At 39.4% G+C, this 17,811-nt stretch overlaps 1 protein-coding gene across 20 annotated transcripts in view; it reads right to left on the bottom strand.

Moving 5' to 3' along the window:
* Window positions 1–17,811, bottom strand: part of CLASP2 (cytoplasmic linker associated protein 2) — a 148,582-nt gene that overhangs the window by 113,687 nt on the left and 17,084 nt on the right. For 19 of the 20 annotated variants that reach the window (XM_064704948.1, XM_064704952.1, XM_064704950.1 and 16 more), the window contains exons 3-6: window positions 9,402–9,505; window positions 5,993–6,084; window positions 5,592–5,667; window positions 4,014–4,111 (exon numbers count right to left, since the gene is read on the bottom strand). In XM_064704948.1, coding sequence (XP_064561018.1) covers window positions 4,014–4,111; window positions 5,592–5,667; window positions 5,993–6,084; window positions 9,402–9,505 — 370 coding nt within the window. Of the gene's footprint in view, window positions 1–4,013; window positions 4,112–5,591; window positions 5,668–5,992; window positions 6,085–6,734; window positions 6,741–9,401; window positions 9,506–17,811 lie in introns of those variants that run through there. The other variant, XM_064704971.1, reaches the window with a different exon arrangement.

Raw genomic sequence — 17,811 nt, 5'->3', positions numbered from 1 at the left:
GCCAAGAGGAGTCCAAGAAATTCTACAGGGCTGGATGAAGACCAGTTTTACTGGCAATAAGGAATATTTTTGAGAAGGGAAGCGTTATTACTCCTTCATCTCGAATCTGCAAGCCCAACTCCGGATGTGGCAATCAAAATCAACCACTGAAGTCACCACAGGTCACTGGTGGACAGAAATACTATCTCCTTTTCCCAAATAGCCATAGACAGGTCTTCCTCAACTTCTCGTATAGATGGGAAAATTCCCACTGACAAAAACCACAAGTTTGGGTCAGCAGGTATTTCTGGATGGGCTGTCAGTGAATAAATGAATGAATGCATGAAGTTGTAACACTTTAAATGGGGGCTCCTGGCAACCTGGCAAACCCTCTCCTCCAGCAGGCGACAGGCCTCAATCAAAGGTGAGGATGGGCAACAGGAGGAATACACACGTACCTTGCTAGGACACAGCTTGAGCTGACATGCACACATGGAAACATGGATGCTTCCAGAGAATGTGCACAACACTTCACACTGAAAAGCTGTTCTTCAAGACAATGCTTGATGCAGTTCAACTGTTCATATGATGGGCAGAGGGGCATACCTAAAAGTGTGGACCTTGTGGTGAAGAGGCAAAAGAGCACCACTCCCCTATCAACAGCAGAAGGATAAAGAAGAAGAAGAATGGATGGTGAACTAGTCTGTTGTTTATGTCCAAACTGAGTCTAAAGCAGGAAATGACCCATATGAAACTTTGCAGTTGTTTCTCCATATTTCCCCTTTCCAAGGGGGAAAAAAAAAATTATATCTTGAAGACGTGTCCACATCTGGACACACAGATGGACCTCATCTACAGCTTGAACTAGACAGATAAGTAGAATGTGCATACCACATAAAATGTGGTATTCAGAAACGCATACTGCAATATGCTTCAACATTTTAGGAAATGAAGTTTGGCCCTAGACATGGGAACTAAACAAATGACTGGTTTTTTGCATTTCTGTTTCTCAAGCAACAGTGGGGAAATTTGTCAGATGGATTCCTCAATGATAAAAGCTTTTAACACTCAGACTAAGGAACTGCTATCCAGAGCCACGTATACTATTTCCATTCAGGGAAGATCAGCCACACAGATTCCATACTGTAAAACATTCAGTTTGGCCCACAGAGAACAAAACCTCTTCAGTATTTTTGGCTCACTGAGCAATAAATAAACATCCATTTTCACTATTCACAAATATATTAGCACTACTGCTTTCAGGTCTGACACCAAAGACTGTCAAGCCTCTCTGGCAGCAGTTATAACAAAAGGGAAAACAACATCCAAATTTCCAACCACTGACTTCACACTGATTTTTCTGGAAAAAGAAAGTGCTTCAAGCAAAAAAGCCTAATAATAATCTGAGATTTCTGTTAAAAAATAACAAATAGAAAGAGGAACTGACTGATTTTATTTATAAACAAACTCACCAATTAATCTCAGTAAAAAAGAGAAATGCACTGAAGAAAAATAAATAGTAAATAAGTCAAATTGAACTACAAAAGTAAGATCCCATATTTTATTCATTACTTAGATTCCGACAGGTCCAGTAAAGCCCTGCAGAAAATCCAGTGTTTTCCACAAAGGCAAACCCTACCAGGTGCAGGTTAGAAAACCTTTTAAGTCTACTATTATTAAAGTACTGACCATATTTGGCTTTATACAGACACAACATGTATATACCATTTGCATATTTAAGGAAGTTGAACAATTTCTCAAAACAATGCTTGATTAACTTTCCTGCCTTCCTTTCAGCAGATGGGAGCTCTTATTTTCCAGTGCTCTAGGATGGAGTGCATTCAAGCAGCAACACACAGCTCTGTAATGTGTAATTTGTTATGCAAACAAAACAAGCCTACATTCTATTGATTCATGTGTGCACCAAACACTAAAGTAATAGATTTTTCTGCTAATATTTATGTTTACATGTAATTTTTAATGCACTGAGTTACAGCAAAGGAGCTGCAATGCAGTTCTTTAAGGCTGAGCTCAACAACTGAAAGCAGCCGTGTCTGAACTACAGATTATCTGTAATACTTAAAACCCTTAAAACCAACCCAGACACACACACACATGAACACAGATTCCTCTCAAAATAATGATGATACTCTACATCAAAGGTTTTTTTCCCCACAGATCATAGCTCCTGCATAACCACTTGAAAATTTTACTGCATCTAAGCAAAGGGAAAACCTCTGACAGGCATGGGGGAAGAAACATCTTAAATGAGGTCTGCCTCTGAAGGAACAACAGTCTGAGCTACCACAGAGCTAATCTGTCTTTCCTGAGCTTTGTCAAACGCCTTCTTAGTTGTGTGAAGGAGTACGACAGGACTACAGGAACTCTGCTTTCTGTCAGGGATGGATGGGACAGAGAGCAGCAGTCTCATGTTGAACTCAGGCAAATCCTAACTCCCTCCTTTATCCCAACCTGAAACCTACTGCAGAGGACACAGCACTGACACTCAGCTCATGTACTATTTAACAATAGTCCTGACTGTCAGGTGCAAAACTGCTGGAGATTTAGTGGCAACAACCCATTTAACATGCACCAAGTAGAGCCTTGCTTCTTTATGTAAATGCAAATTATACAACCATGCTTGCTTTCAGATCAGGGGGAATTTTGTATTCAGCTGATTCAGACAGTAGAAACAACAACTTGGCACCTACTGCTACTAAATTAGAAGCTGTTGATTGTCCTGAGGATACAAAGCACCTATGGTGTTTAATCCTATTTGGATCCCAAGATGTACTCAGCTTGTATCACATGGAATTTTAAACGGTGAGGAACTTAAACTTACAGTCAGACCCAATATTCATTGCAAAAAGGCTGTGATATCTGCACTCTTTTATTCTCTGTTCCAAAACATGTTCAAGGCCCTATCTTAATGCAAGGAAGATCTTCTTGGATATGTTCCACTTATTTGATAGGAAACTTAATTTTTTGAATTGTAGTAATATGGCCTAACTTCTGTGGTAACCATTTAACCCACTACTAGTCTAAAAACAAGACTATCATTAAATAGAAGAGAATGTATACAACTTCTCATTCTCAGAGGCACGGTAAACTTGTGTTTCAACTCTGCCTGCAAAGAGAAACAATAAATTCAACACCCTTCTTCCATGGCCCTTCTTCTTTCATAGAACCATAGAATGGTTTTGGATCATCCAGTTCATGGGCTGGGATAACCTTTCATTAGACAAGGCTACTCAAAGCCCCATCCAATCTCACTTTGAACACTGCCAGGGACAGGGCAGTCACAGCTTCTCTGGGCAGCCAGTTCCAGAGTCTCACCATCCTCACAAAAAAGAATTCCTAATTCCTAATATTGAACCTAAACCTATTCTCTTCCACTTTAAAGCCCTTGACACTGGTCCTATCACATCCTTGCAACAAGTTCCTCTCCAGCTCTCCTTACACCCTCTTTAGGTACTGGAAAGTGCTCTGAAGTCTCCTAAGAAGCTTCTCTTAGTTTAGTTTCTTAGATGGGTCTGATAAGGCACTCATCTGACATACTCTCTCTGAAACCAAGCAGTAGACATATTCAGCTTTATCAAAAAGAAGTGAGATGAAGGTGATGGTAAAGTGGTATATAAGGGCTAATATATAAGGGGTTAACACATTTTAGGAAGTATGAATTGTCTTAACAAGGAATTTTAAAGATTTTATGGAATAAACAGTCTTTCTCACTAAGTGCAATTTCAAGCTCTGTCTAGCCTCCTTAATTAATCAAAGGTAGAAACAAAATAATGTTTTGTTTCATATGAATTATTACAATACTAATAATAATAACGAATTTTCTTTCATATAAACTAATCAACACAACACAGTCAGAAACTCTAGTAACATCATACTGAAAGGCAAAACTAACTAGAATATAAAATAAAAATTACAGTAATATTAAAAGAGCATTTTTAGTGAGTTTAAAGTTCAGATAAAAAACAGTAAAACATAAATGGCTCAGAATTACAAAATCAGAACAGCTAGCTCACCTTCCAGGAGGAATTCCTCTTTTTGTAAGATCTATTCGTACTTTCTCTCCCACATGTCTATAAACCTCTACAATGGCTAGTATGGCAGCATCTCTCACCTGTGAACAGTTTAAATTGTTAATTTCAGGGTTATAGAAACCAAAACAACATTTGCTGACAGGCCACTCATCTTACAGTTTCTATGGCCCTGTATGCCAATTCAGTTGAAACAGTGAGGGTGAAAAGGAAAGGAAATACAACTGTTATATCAAGATGGCATTTGCTCCAAGTTAGAGAGCATGTCCAGATGGTAAGAAATCCTAGAAATAACAGCTTTAGAGGGAATTTCTGGATCTGACATAAGAATAGCATTTGTGGAAAAAATGTGCTTTATCTAGGACTCGCTCACAGCAGGCAATTCTTTCAGAAGTTAGCTCCTGCACTCAGTCTTGACATTTCATCTTGCTTCCATCTGTTTTGACACACAGCAAGGTCCTTCTGGAAGACTAAGAATGCCCACAAGAGTGGACCAAAGTGATCAGCATTTTCTTTATTTATTTCAACTGGAATCAGGTGGCATGACATCAGCACAAGAAAGGAAATAGGGCAGGACAGTGAAAGGGGAAAGAACAGGGGAAAGAAAGGAGATAGAGTGCCTCTTCAAAAATTTTAAACCATGGTCATCACAACAAAAAATGTCAAAAATGCATTTTAGTAAATGCCATTATTCGCTATAAATAATGTCTGGAATTAATTCAGTATTATTCTTTGCAGCAATTCAAACTAAACATACAATTGCTCTAGCAACATGTGAACTACATCTTTACCAATGACCAGCAAACAGGACAAATTCTCAACAGAATTTCTATAGAACAGAACAGTGCTATGCAGCACAGGGGAGATAAGAACTTAGCTGCATTCAGAAATTAAGCATACAGACCAATCCTGTTTAAAAGTCCATCTCCTACCAATGTTATCTTCTCCCTTGCTGTATTCATAGTCTTTTCCCTCAAACACAACTTCAGATAAATCAAGATATTTTAACCATTTCACTGAAAGATTTTCTGAGGTTCAGATGTCACCATTATGAACTACTTCCTGATTTTCACGACAGATGTTTTTGCTTACTTTAATGATTTTAATGACAGTCCTTGCATGTTCTTAAATGCCATTTGGGTTCCAACTGGACAATTACACATAATGTTAACTCCAGCAAATTTAGCAAACTAGCACAGGCTTCACATAAGGGCTGCTTCTAGAGGTAGTTTTTTGTGTCAATAGCTTATTTTTTTATTTATTTCCTTCAACATGCTCTGTAAGAAACAATTACTTTCAGCAATTACTAGTTTCAACTTCTGAAGACAAAACTAAAGGGACCACTACATCATGATACTGCTGCCTTTGCAACTCTACTTTCATCTTCCAGTGAATGGATTGATTAAGAAGAAATTTGGTTTATTTTTTCTCATGGTAGAAAATAATGATCTGCTGCACACAAGGACTCTTATCAGCTTTTCTTTGAATGCTTACATTTATTTTGCTTTCACTGCTCTGTCAAAGTATAGTTTTTCAAGGCCCAGTAAGTACTGAAATCCTTACCTGACTGTTGGAGTCACCAAATGCTATACACAGATGTGGTACCAACTTGCTGAGGATTAATGGTTGTGCACCGTAACTAAAAAAAAAAAAGAAGAGTGTTTTTTAAGAAAAAATCGGAAAATAATTTTTGCAGAAGTGAACTTTTGGCTTAGATTTTATAGAATACAAACTGACATAAGTCAAGCTCTGTCTCTCTCTTACTAGTCCTTTATCTACTTTTAAATAAGACAAAATTTCTGTAACTTTAGTCTTTCTTTCAGAAAGCCCGCTACTTAAGTAGTTTGATTTTTCCTATATATTAATTTAATTGAAGCAGACTTCCTAAAGGATTACTTTCAGAGAAAAATGACATTCAGAAGAAGGATAGAACCATTACATCTCCATAGAAACAAAAAGCTTACATGTTTAAGGTAGCAACAAGACACAAACACACTCCTTCTCGGGATCGGTAATTCTTGTGTTTAAAACCAACAGCAAGGCGTTCCCAAATGTACTATAAAAGCAGAAATAATGGTCTTTAATTACCAGGAGCACAATACAACATAATTCTATTCCATATAATTACATTCATAATAGTTGTAAAAAAAATAACAGAAGGCAGGTCCACTGGAAAAGTGATAAAATTAACTTATGAAATGCACAATATGGAACACAACACAGATTAATTCTACACCAAAACCAATTCCTAAAAAAAAGTCGTTCAGCAATCTAGCTGAGTATTTTCCTTGTTTAACAAACAGCTCTTAAAACATACAGAATTGTTACAGTTAATGCACACAAAACAAACATTAACAGTACAAACTACTGACTCAAGCAGAAGTTACTATATTCTTTTTGCTTCATATTCTGTTTCCCTGCCAAAATTTCCTCACATCCATTTTAGCTTGTCCTTACCCCTACTCCTGCTGTCCCACTTCTCCCTTACTTTTGCTTTAGATCTATTTCCTCATTTTTTGATTATTTCTTGACCCCTCGTTCTAATTCGTGTGCTTCCATTTTTGCTGTGCTTTCGGTTCTCCTCTCCGCGCTGCTGCCGCTTCCTGCGCTACGATCCCCGGGCTCGCTGCACCCTCGCTCACCTCCCTGCGCACTCGTTTTCCTCTGCCCGCCCTGGCTCTCTGCCTGCTGCCTTCACCCCGTTACCTTTCCATCTCCTTGCCGTGCTCTAGCCGTGTATCAGGGCGCTGGAAGCACCGAGGTGGAGCAGAGGAGCTGGGGGACTCTCCCCGGGAGCAGCTGCACGGGCTCAGGCTGCAGCTCGGCCCAGCTGCGGCGCTGCCATTGCAGCCCGGCCAGCATCCGGGCAGCGTTGCCTAGCGATGGATGGCTGCACACTGCCAGGAGCTGCACACTTTGCAGCCCAGGCACCTCCCTCCCGCCAACTGCACCCCGGAGTGCTGCGACTGCAACCTGTAATGACGCCACACAAAGCTGCTAAAATGTATTACATACTAATTATTGCAATCGGCTTGCTGGAAAAAAAAAATAAAGCCTTCACAAACAGCTGTTGATCAACAAAAACAGAGCATAAGAGCAGGGAATATGCACCCTCTTTATTAATGAGGTAGCACGCTTCAGAGCAGACATAAAATTTTCCAATTAGAGCCCTGCTTGATAATTTTGTCCCATCTGTGGTTTTTTTGTTTGTTTGTTTTATACTTCATTGCATTTAGAGAAAACAAACCTTAGACGAGCAGGATACGGCTTGCCAAAACTGCATAGCTTAAAAACAAAGAACAGGATTTTATGGAAGAAAACATCCTTCCAATTAACCCACTGTCATGGACAAACGTGGGAAAAAGGAAATCTTGCTAGATGTATAAAAAATACAGGTGGAGGGGGAACTGCAGACTACTGAAATAAGCAAAGCAGACCAAAGAGAAATTTCATCTTTCACTGAATTATCCCTTAAGAGCTAAATTTTTTTAAGCAGAGAAATTCAAATGGCTGCTTAGAAATTTTAATGCTCAAAAGTTCCTAGCAAGAGCTGATGTCAACCTCTCTTAGCCCCTTTCATGCACATTTATACCCCTATATTTTTATGCCTTCCTGCCTATAAACAGCTACATCTAGTTCTTGCTCATAAAAGAAACAAAAACCCCCCAAACATCTAAAACAAGTAAAGGGATTTTTAATGACACGACAAATTAAATATTATTCAACAATATGCTAGAAGAGGCAAGGTGGGTTGACTAGAAACAAATTTACAGGACTTATCTTCAAACAATTATTCCACTCAGCTCTTTTAAAGGGATGCTTCACTCTGCAGCAGAGAGCCTGAAGTTCTGTATTTCAGTGTTGGAGGCACAGGAAAGACTCTGTTGTTTTGGTCCCTGCTGTGAGGATGATTGATGCTTTTCATCCAAATCTGTAATGACCCATAAGCTTTCCCGAGAGCAGACAACCAAAGCCAGGCTTCTCCCACTCTGGGGGAGCTACCAGGCGAGCCAGACCTTGTCTGACACACACATGGTCTTCCTTGGACCCCACAAACCTCATATGCTTTCTGAGAAAGAGTCATCTTCACAGGGGATGGAAACTTCCTTCCATCACCTCTATGTACAGCCTAACAACTCTGCACAAAGATGGACCAACAATGCAAAACTTTCCTGACAAGGGTTTAGCACAAAGCAACTACCATCAATTTCTTTATCAGCAACTGAAGGTATCTTCAAGGTGGCTCTGCTGTGCACTTGTCCAAATGCTGTTGCTGTGGAGGTGCTGGTCTGTGTGCCAGGTATTTGGGAGCATCTTGGGCACAGTAACACGTCATTTATGAACTACTGGCACTTTGACACAAAAAAATACTACCAGGTCTTTTGGTCAACGATTATGACTGACACTGCAGCTTGTGAACAGATAAAGGAATGTCTTTGTGGATGGTATTACTAGACCCTGATGCCTAAATCCCAACCAGACCTGTAGCCAAAGGGAAATAAACATGTTCTACAATAGCCAACATGCTACATGTTTTATCAGACAAACAAAGCAACTGACAATCATTTTCTCACTCTAGATAAAGTCCACAAATCTTATTCACTGCACACAAACATTCAAACTTGAATCTATGAATAAACAAAACCAGGAATTAGCACCTACAAAACCCCCTTTTTTTTTCTTATTAACATCTAGAATTAGAACTCAGAAACAGATTTTCTTCAGGAACTGAAAACTTAATCCAGGGCCTCCAGACTTCCAAATAACACCACTATTCCAGAATATAACATTGTTAAACAGTCCTCCATTTTTCAGACTCACAGAGTCAAGATATAAGATGAAGCACTCAGAAGCCACAAAATGCTTAGAACTGAAGGTTAAGTAAGCCTCCTTACAACCAAAAATGACAAGCCAAAGGGCAACTTATCCCCACCTCAGTTTGTCCATGGTTCACAGAGCATCGTTGTCATACAGCTAGAAGGCCATGTTCTTTTAAGTTAGAAAATGTGCACCTTAACTGTAGGACTAGTCCTACATGTTCAAGTACAAGTCTAATTTTAAATCAATTTGGAGCTAATGAAAGGTATTTATTCCCACTGTCCAAACCCAGAAGATGCTTTAATTAACAAAGCCCTGACACATGGCATAAAAACATCTACTCAGAATTAAGCTATGATATGCAAAATATGCAGAATCACATTGTGCCAAGATTTTTATCTTTAGCTGAACAATACATCAGTGTCAATCCATTAAGAGTATCTTTAACATTTACACCATTAACAGTGGCAATAACATTGTGACATGTTCAAAGTTCATACAAAAGTCATAAGCTCACTGGAGGCTTCCATCTGAATCTGCATTAAGCAATCATACCATGGGTGGTGCTGCTTCACTCATCAGTTTCAATATAAGATTCTGTGCTTGCTCTCGAACTTGGTCTTTGGCATCTCCCATACGATCTATCAAAGCCAGGAGAACTACAGAAAGACGGGGGAAAAAGAGAAAGTAAAAAGGATTAAACACTCAATGGAGATTTTCAAATGCTTAAATGTATTTTTTTGAAACAGATGTAATATACATGTCATTCAAAAATAAAAGCAGAGTTTAAGTAGGCCACACTATTTTAAAATCTCAAGTGCATTTCTGAGTATTTTATAAGACTAACAACAAATGCATAAGGCTGAAATGGAAGAAAATAGTAACTTTCAACAGGTTAAAAAGAAACCAAGATTCCCATTTTCAAAACGGTATGAATGACTTTGATTTCATCTTCAAAGAATGTTCCACTTAGCTTCAGAATGTCTGGCTTTTCTAAAAAATAATGCTAGGCGTGGTGAGTGGCAAACAATTGGAATAGAAATATATGGCTATTTTAAATCAGTGTGACTTTGCTATTTATTGTAAGAAAATCGAAAGTTTTAAATCCCTTTATTCACACAGTGTATCTTCAGGAAACCCAGCCTTACTTCAGTACAAGCATTGTTAAAAATTACTATGTTAAAACAAGCATCCTCGAAGAGTATTTAAGTAAAATTGCATGACAGCTGATGATTTCACACCCTAAAAATAAGTAAAAATGAAAACCAAAGGACTTGCCAATTCTCTTTGTTTGCTTTTCCAGACAGAAGTTTATGACTACATCAGATAAATTAATGCTATGACATTAGGAAAGATATCCCAATGAACACATAGCCAGCTCTGAGCTGTAAGACAAACTGCTGTACTGGTTCCCAACCCTCCATCTGGGCCCAACCCTTTGTGAGATTCTTCCCCCCATTGCTTTCAGTACCACTTTTTACAAATGAGGGGTGATGATACGAGTGTGCTGCTTTCCTTCAGGAAGCACAACTGATGGAGCTGGTGAATTGGTGGAGATGTCATCCCTCACAAGACAGTGATGTAAGGTACTCCAAGTAAAAAAAAAAAAAAAAATCTTCACAGCTAAAATAACTTTTTACTACATTTGGTACTATATTACTGAACACGAGGATATTTTGCAGTTACTGCCTGACCTCAACAGACTGCAGAAGAATTTCTACCCACTAAAGAAATAACTGTATTTGGCTATTGTTTGAAAGACAGATCTGAAGTACTTAATGATTTTATAGTAATAACAAAACAACAGATTTGCCAGCAAAACAAAGGGAAGAGAGTCATACATTCTGAGGAGGTTCCCTGAGTCCTCTGTTCCTACATCAAAAACAGCAGCCATTTCTGTACCATGATTGTTACTGACAAACACACTGCTGAAGTTGGAATTTCCCCTTCTTTGATACCTGAAGGCTTTCTTAGTGTCCTAATCTGAGTATTTAATACTACTGGTTCTGGATAGTCCACTGACATCTTCAGCCACCATTATCAAGGTTTTGTGTTTTTCATCTATCTTCTCTACCATTTCTCCTCTGAAGAAATTAGTACAGCTACTTTCGTTTTACAGTTTGGAAGGAAGAATCTGGGAGATTTTTGTCTGGGTTGGATTACCATTGTTTTGATAGCGTGGGACTTTTTCTTTATGGTTTGGGTTTTTAAGGGGTGTTTCTGTTTTGTTTGGTGGTTGGGTTTGGTTTTGGGGTTTTTTCCCATTTTGTGAACAGAGAAAGAACTCCAGACCTTAAGAGATTATTTCTGGGAGTACACAGCTGACCAGTCCCATGAACTTCCAATCACTTTACACCTACTGATTACATTTTTCTTGCCAACACTGACCCTGCCCCCATGCCTTACACTACTAGTGATGTCTCTACACTGACCTGACTGCTGGGCAGCTGAAGGCAATTCTGGCTTTACAGAGAAGGAAACAAACACAGCCAGTGCCAGTTCTGTGGGAACACGGCTCCTTTGTGACTAATTAGCACTCTGAGTCATTTGATGGAGCTGCAGATACCAGGGCTCTGCTCAAATCACCAAGGCAAGCACAGAGAACAGCTAGAGAAGCTGCTGAACAGAGATGAGGTCACTGAGTTAAACTAAGCTATGACACAGCCCGCAGATTTCAGTGTGTGCAGCCACTGAACACAGCAGCCTTTGCCACTCCTGGAGCTCTGATAGAGGGGCAACATGCTGTGGGAGCTGTTAAAGGGCCCAAATGGCTGCAGGCTTGGCTTTTTTCCCCTAAAAGCTCAAATTTCTGTAAGACCCCATATAAGGCATGATACATTCTATTTGCACAAGACAAAAGAAATTAGGCTGCTGAATGCTGGCAACCACCAGCTGGTTTCCAGTGTGGCTGTTCATCTTCTCTGTCAGAATAAGCTCCAACAGGAAATCATTGGAAGTTGGGTTTCCTGTCGATCAAGTTTCAAAACAGAACATTTTGGCTGCTACTTTTCCTATAAGATGTACAAGCTTTCTCACCAGCATTATTGAATTAGTGTTTCTCTTTATACTGCAGTGCAAATAAATGCATTTGGTTGTTCCTGGCATCAGCCTGCAAATTCAACAATCTCAAACAGATGTCAGAATTAAAAGAAGGGTGACAAAGAAGAAGTAGGACCATACATGAAGGCTGTATTCAATGTAGTAGCCTCCTAACAAATTACTCAGTGAGGTGTATAATTTGTCAGATGCCATCTGGACTGAACAATCCTACTGTTTTACATTTACCTTATCCATCTTTTATCTTGTTGCCTAGATTCTTAAATTATTTCAAATGGATTTTGGAAAACCTAATAACATATGACATCTTTCTGTTATTTATTTCTGCTGATATGCTGAGAAAAAAAAAACCACACTAAATTTAGGAGACAGTGATTCCTTTTGCAGCTGTTGTTTATTTTTTGTGAAGTCCTGTATTTCATTCAACTTGCCTTTTCACCACATTTTAGCATCTTGTCAAAGTTTCTTACCACTTCCAGCCACTCCTGAGGTTTTCCTGTTAAGATCTGTACATTGCAGAAATCTCATTCTCCCGAGGATTTCCTGCTAAGATTTCTACATCACAATTTTACAGGTTTTGATTACTGAACAAAACCTTAAAGTGTTATCAAAAATACTCCATAGCAGACATTAATTCTACCAGATCTATCTCAAACTGACCAGCTATTTTATAGTCATAGACTATTCTGAGTTGGAAGGGATCCATCAGGATCATTGAGTCTGACTCCTGGCCCTGCACAGGACACCCCAAGAGTGGCACCATGAGCCTGAGTTCATTGTCCAAACACTCTGTGGTGGTCACAGCACCAAGCTCTGTCACGCTTGGTGCTGCGACCACTTCCCTGGAGAGCCCATTCCTCTGGGCAAAGAACCTTTTAATGATATCCAAATCAAACTGCTCCTAGCTCAATTTCAGACCATTCCCTCAGGTCCTGTTGCTGTCCAGCACAGAGCAGAGATCAGTGCCCTCCCCTCCTCTTCCCTCACAAGGAAGTTGCAGGCTGCCATGAGGTGTCTCCTCTTCTCCAGGCTGAACAGACCAAGTGACCTCAGTGACTCCTCACACAGCTTCCCCTCCAGACCCTTCACCATCCTTGTTGGCCTCCTCTGAACACTCTCTAATGATTTAATGTCTTTTTTATGTTCTGGTGCCCCAAACTGCACTCAGCACTTGCGCTGAGGCCACTGCAAGGTAGAGCAGAGCGGGACAATCGCCCCCTTGAACTGGCTGACAATGCTGTGCATTTACATCTGAGCTGCAATTTATGCCTTTTTCCTTTCTGCTATATCCATACCAGAGCTTATTATACCATCAATTTCTTTTTCCATTGCCTTTCTTCTCTTATCTCAGTAAATCTGAATAAATTTTCCTTTATCCAAATTCATCAAATAATTTTATCACCACTACTTGGGACAGTAGATGCATGAGTAAAGGCCAAAACCAGCCTTCAGAGTCAGATAGAAGCCTGAGAGATTAAATATTTATTTCCTCTACTAGGGTTGAAAATGACAAAACAAGTAAATTGCAGAAATTGCCTAGAATAACACACAATGTATTTTTAAAAACCTAAGCAGTTTAACTATATGACCCCTGCAGCAAAGAATGCCATAGGTAGCACAAACAATTTCCCTTGGTTAAACTTTAATAAGAGTTCCTTCTGGAGCGTTTCAGTTTGTATGGTTGCTTTTTCTCCTCCTCTGACCACTTACACCTGCTGCTCTTTGTACAACTGTGCTCATTTTAAGTCTCAGGTCAACCTATTTCTATGAATCAACTTTAGATAGTCCATTACCACAGGCTTAGAAAAAAGCATTAAGCAAAAAGGAATCTTTATTGAGGAAACATTATCAATGTCGGCAAAAATTCTGTTACTAAAAAGAAATGTCTTTGAGGACAGAAAGAGATTAAAGCTAGGCAGCAATATCTTTGTTTCCTGAGAAACCTTGCCAGCTCAGGCAGCAGCACTGAACAGCTGTCATTAGAAAGGAGGGAGGGAAAGAGCTGCCCCTGCAATTAGGGCAGGCTCTGTTCTGGGCAGGATGCACAGGAGAGAAAAGTATCCCACAGGGCCAGCCTGACATATCCATGTGGGCAAGGGGCTACTTCTAAGCAAGGGATCATCAGCAGGCTCTCAGAGAGGCCTCAGTGCTCCCCTCCTCAACAGAAAGTCCCGGCAAGTTTAATCAACAGCAATTTCAGACACTAATGTGCTTCTTGGGGTCTCTCCAGGAGCTAATTAAAAACAGCATTAGTGGGATTAATGACAAATACTGTTCATCATCAGTAGCAGAGAGGAAGAAACAAAGCTTTTTTTATATGATCTATCCATATGCCTATCAAGGTGTCAGTCTCAGGAACACGAGAATAGTCTTAAAGGCCAAAGAGTTTCAAGAGGTGTATTAAACCAGAAAGAAAAGTAGAAGATTGAGAACAAATATTCATAGCATCTTCTGAAATGTGTAAGCTCTAAGCTAGGCTTTTTACATAACTAGAATTAATTGGAATCAAGCTGAAAGCAAAGAAGGCTAGGATTTCTCTACTCTGAGTTAAAAGCACTGCATTTCTAGGTGGCATACACTGAAATGCCCACGGACAGCAAGCAGATGGCATTTTAAATCACAGCCTATCACTCAGGCATGGATCATGTCAGGTAAAATGAATTCCCACTACTAATAAACTCCAGCACTAGCTAGCCAGGACCAAAAAAAACCCCAAAAAACACCAAAACACCTGCATAGATTTTTACTTTTTTCTTTTTTAACTGAAACCTCAGAGAATCTAATCACAAGGATGAAAAAAGTTGTGCCTTTAATCCGTTATGACCTTCAGCTGTGACCATTAACTAAAGAGGAAACCAAAGAGAATTTAAGGATTTTCTGAGGTGTTGTAGGAAGTTAGTATTTTTGTTACATTTAAAAATACAAAAGCAGCTATTATGGAGGAAAAAAATACAAATAATGGGCTATCCCCTAAATGCCTTTTCAAAAAAGAAAAAAAAATGAAGCAGTCTGCATTTTATTGTTTAAGAAAATCCTACAACAATCCAGCACAGCTTTTCCTGAGGTCAGTAAGCTATAAAATGAAAAGGCGGTATCAGACAAAACACCTGACTTGCATTTAGATGCAACAAAGCATCCTTGAGACAAGACATCTTTCATATAAATAGAAAAGCCTGCTGCTTTACTTTATCTGAACAACTCCGTTTCTTGAGTTAATTTCCAAGTTTTCTCTAACAGCACAGCTTGGCCATTTTTTAAGCAAAAACACGGAACAGATAATTTTGAAGGTCCCTTCCAACCTAATTATTCCACGTTTTATGTTTAGCTGTTCTGCAAGCATTTTAAATCTTGAATCTTCAGCAGAACCTGCCCTTAGTCTCAACATTCCAATTAAATTAATAAAAATTAAAAATAAGAATAAAATCAAGTCAGGCACTAACACCTGAAGATCCAGCATTTTTTTACATGTCATATATCCATGGCAGCTCAGGCTAATACAGTTCTTGGTCTTCATGGATTTCATTGATTTTCAAAGCATTTCTCCATACCACATTTAAACCAATTATTAGAGTCACAGCTTGAATAAACTGCACTCTTGAGTCTTTTCCACCAAAAAATTCAATTATTAAGTAAGAGAAAAAGCAAAAACTTACAATTTGGGTGTCACTAAACACTGATTTCCTCAAACAAGTATTTCCAAATTCTCGGACCAACTACTTTCAATCCAAATTCACTCAAAAAGTTAAGGCATGTTGCAAGCCCTTACAACTGCTTTAAAATACATCAGGTAACGCAGAACCATTTAAGTCAGAAAAGCTCTTTTGCAATCATCACAGCCAACCACTAACCCAACACTGTAAAGCCACCACTAAACTTTGTCCCTCAGTGTCACATCTACAAGAGACTTGCAAATACCTCTGGGGTGGTGACTCACCCTCTTCCCTGGCCAGTAACAGTGCTTGGCAACATTTTTCCTCGTATCCTACATAAATCTCCCCTGGCACAACTTGAGGCCATTTCCTTTTGTCCTATCACTTGTCTCTTGGGTGAAGAGACCAACCTCCACCTTGCTACAACCTCCTTGCAGGAAGTTACAGAGAGCAGTAAGGTCACCCCGAGCCTCCTTCTCTCCAAGCTACATAATCCACAGCTGTTCCTCATCAGCCTTGTGCTCCAGACCCTTCCCCAGCTTTGCTGCCCTTCTCTGGACATGCTCCAGCCCCTCAATGGCCTTCTAGCAGTGAGGAGCCCAAAACTGGACACAGGATTCAAGGTGTGGCCTCACCAGTGCCAACTACAGGGCACAATCACTGCCCTGGTCCTGCTGCCCACACTACTCCTGATACAGGCCAGGACACCACTGGCCTTCCAGGCCACCTGGGCACACACTGGCTCATGTTCAGCCACTGTCAACCAACACTCCCAGGTGCTCTTCCTGCAGCTCTGCCTGGGGTTGTTGTGACCCAAGTGCAGGAGCTGGCATTTGGCCTTGCTGACCCCTCAAACCACTGGCCTCAACCTGCTGCTCCAGCCTGTCCTGATCCCTCTGCAGAGCCTTCCTACCCTCCTGCAGATCAACACTCCTGCCCAGCTTGGTCTCATCTTCAAGCTGAGTGTGCCTTTCATTCCCTTGTCCAGATAATGGATAAAAATATTAAACAGAACCAGTGCTGAGTCCTAGGGAATACACTTGCCATCAGTCACCAACTGGATTTAACTCCACTGACCATCAACCTCTGGGCTCAGCCAGCTACCCAGTTTTTAAGCCACTGAAGAGTGCACCCATCCAGGACATGAGGCTTCAGAGAGACTTGCAGGCTTCATTGTAACAATAAATTTGATGGAGCATTTCAATTAGTGTGAGGACACTAATTTAAACGCTCTTCCAACACTTCTAAAAACTACCTGGTAAAAAATCTAAATGCTTCAAATTTGTTTCACATGTTAATATTGGCACTACAACTATCTTCCAAAATTATTTTTGCCCAGTGGTTTCTTTTAATAGTAAGATAAATCTGAAACTACTATTAAACATAAACACATTTACATATGGAGTTTTTGTGTGTAAAATGTGTATCCCTATTGAGACTTCTACATACAGGTACATCTACAAATACAACCTATCTGTCTTTCATTGTTTTAATTGTCAATTACATTTCCTTTAATTTTCAGGTAAGTATAATATTTTGCAACATTTTGTAGGGTTGTATGTAAAAGCTAATGTCAATATAGTTATGTAACAGACTAATGGACAGTTCAATATATGCAGAAAAATATGTCATGGTTTAATACTGCACTGTAAAACTGAAACAAATTCTGTTTCCTTTACTGTATTAATTATTTTAGTAATATCTTTACTATATTCTTTCTTTTCCTTTTGACAATAAGGAGAAAGCCAAGTCATATACACTTGTTTTAGAGAACAAAACTAAAAGTATGAGCAGACACTTTTCCCAGAAATCCTATCATCCAGACACATATGCCCATAATTCTAATTGTCTCTTTTATTTTGGATATATACAGTTCTTGTAATAATTATGTGATCACCTGGGAAAAGAGACTGTGATACAGTAATTATGTACTCTTATGTAACATCTCTTTTAATCACAGAACAAGCAGTAGTTTTAAATACCAAAAGATGTAACACTCAAACACTGCTTTATTTTTCCAAGAATACAAACACAGTCTTATGAAAGAACACATACCCTAGTATTTATTGCTTCCAAAGTATTTTCAAAGATTTTAAGTGGAAGTACTAAAAGAAAGATGCCAAATTTGTGTGTCTAGACTCCCAGAACACTGATGCCAGCTGCAGAGCACACTCAATGTCGTTAATCATAAAAGGATAACACCTTATAAGAAATTTAGTGCAACGTTGGATGGTTGCCTAGGAAACTGAATTAAGTCT

The sequence above is a fragment of the Zonotrichia leucophrys genome, chromosome 2 (assembly GCF_028769735.1).
Source record: "Zonotrichia leucophrys gambelii isolate GWCS_2022_RI chromosome 2, RI_Zleu_2.0, whole genome shotgun sequence".
Lineage (NCBI taxonomy): Eukaryota > Metazoa > Chordata > Aves > Passeriformes > Passerellidae > Zonotrichia > Zonotrichia leucophrys.
Note: the sequence above shows the minus strand (reverse complement) of the source record. Positions and strands in the feature narration are given on the sequence as shown.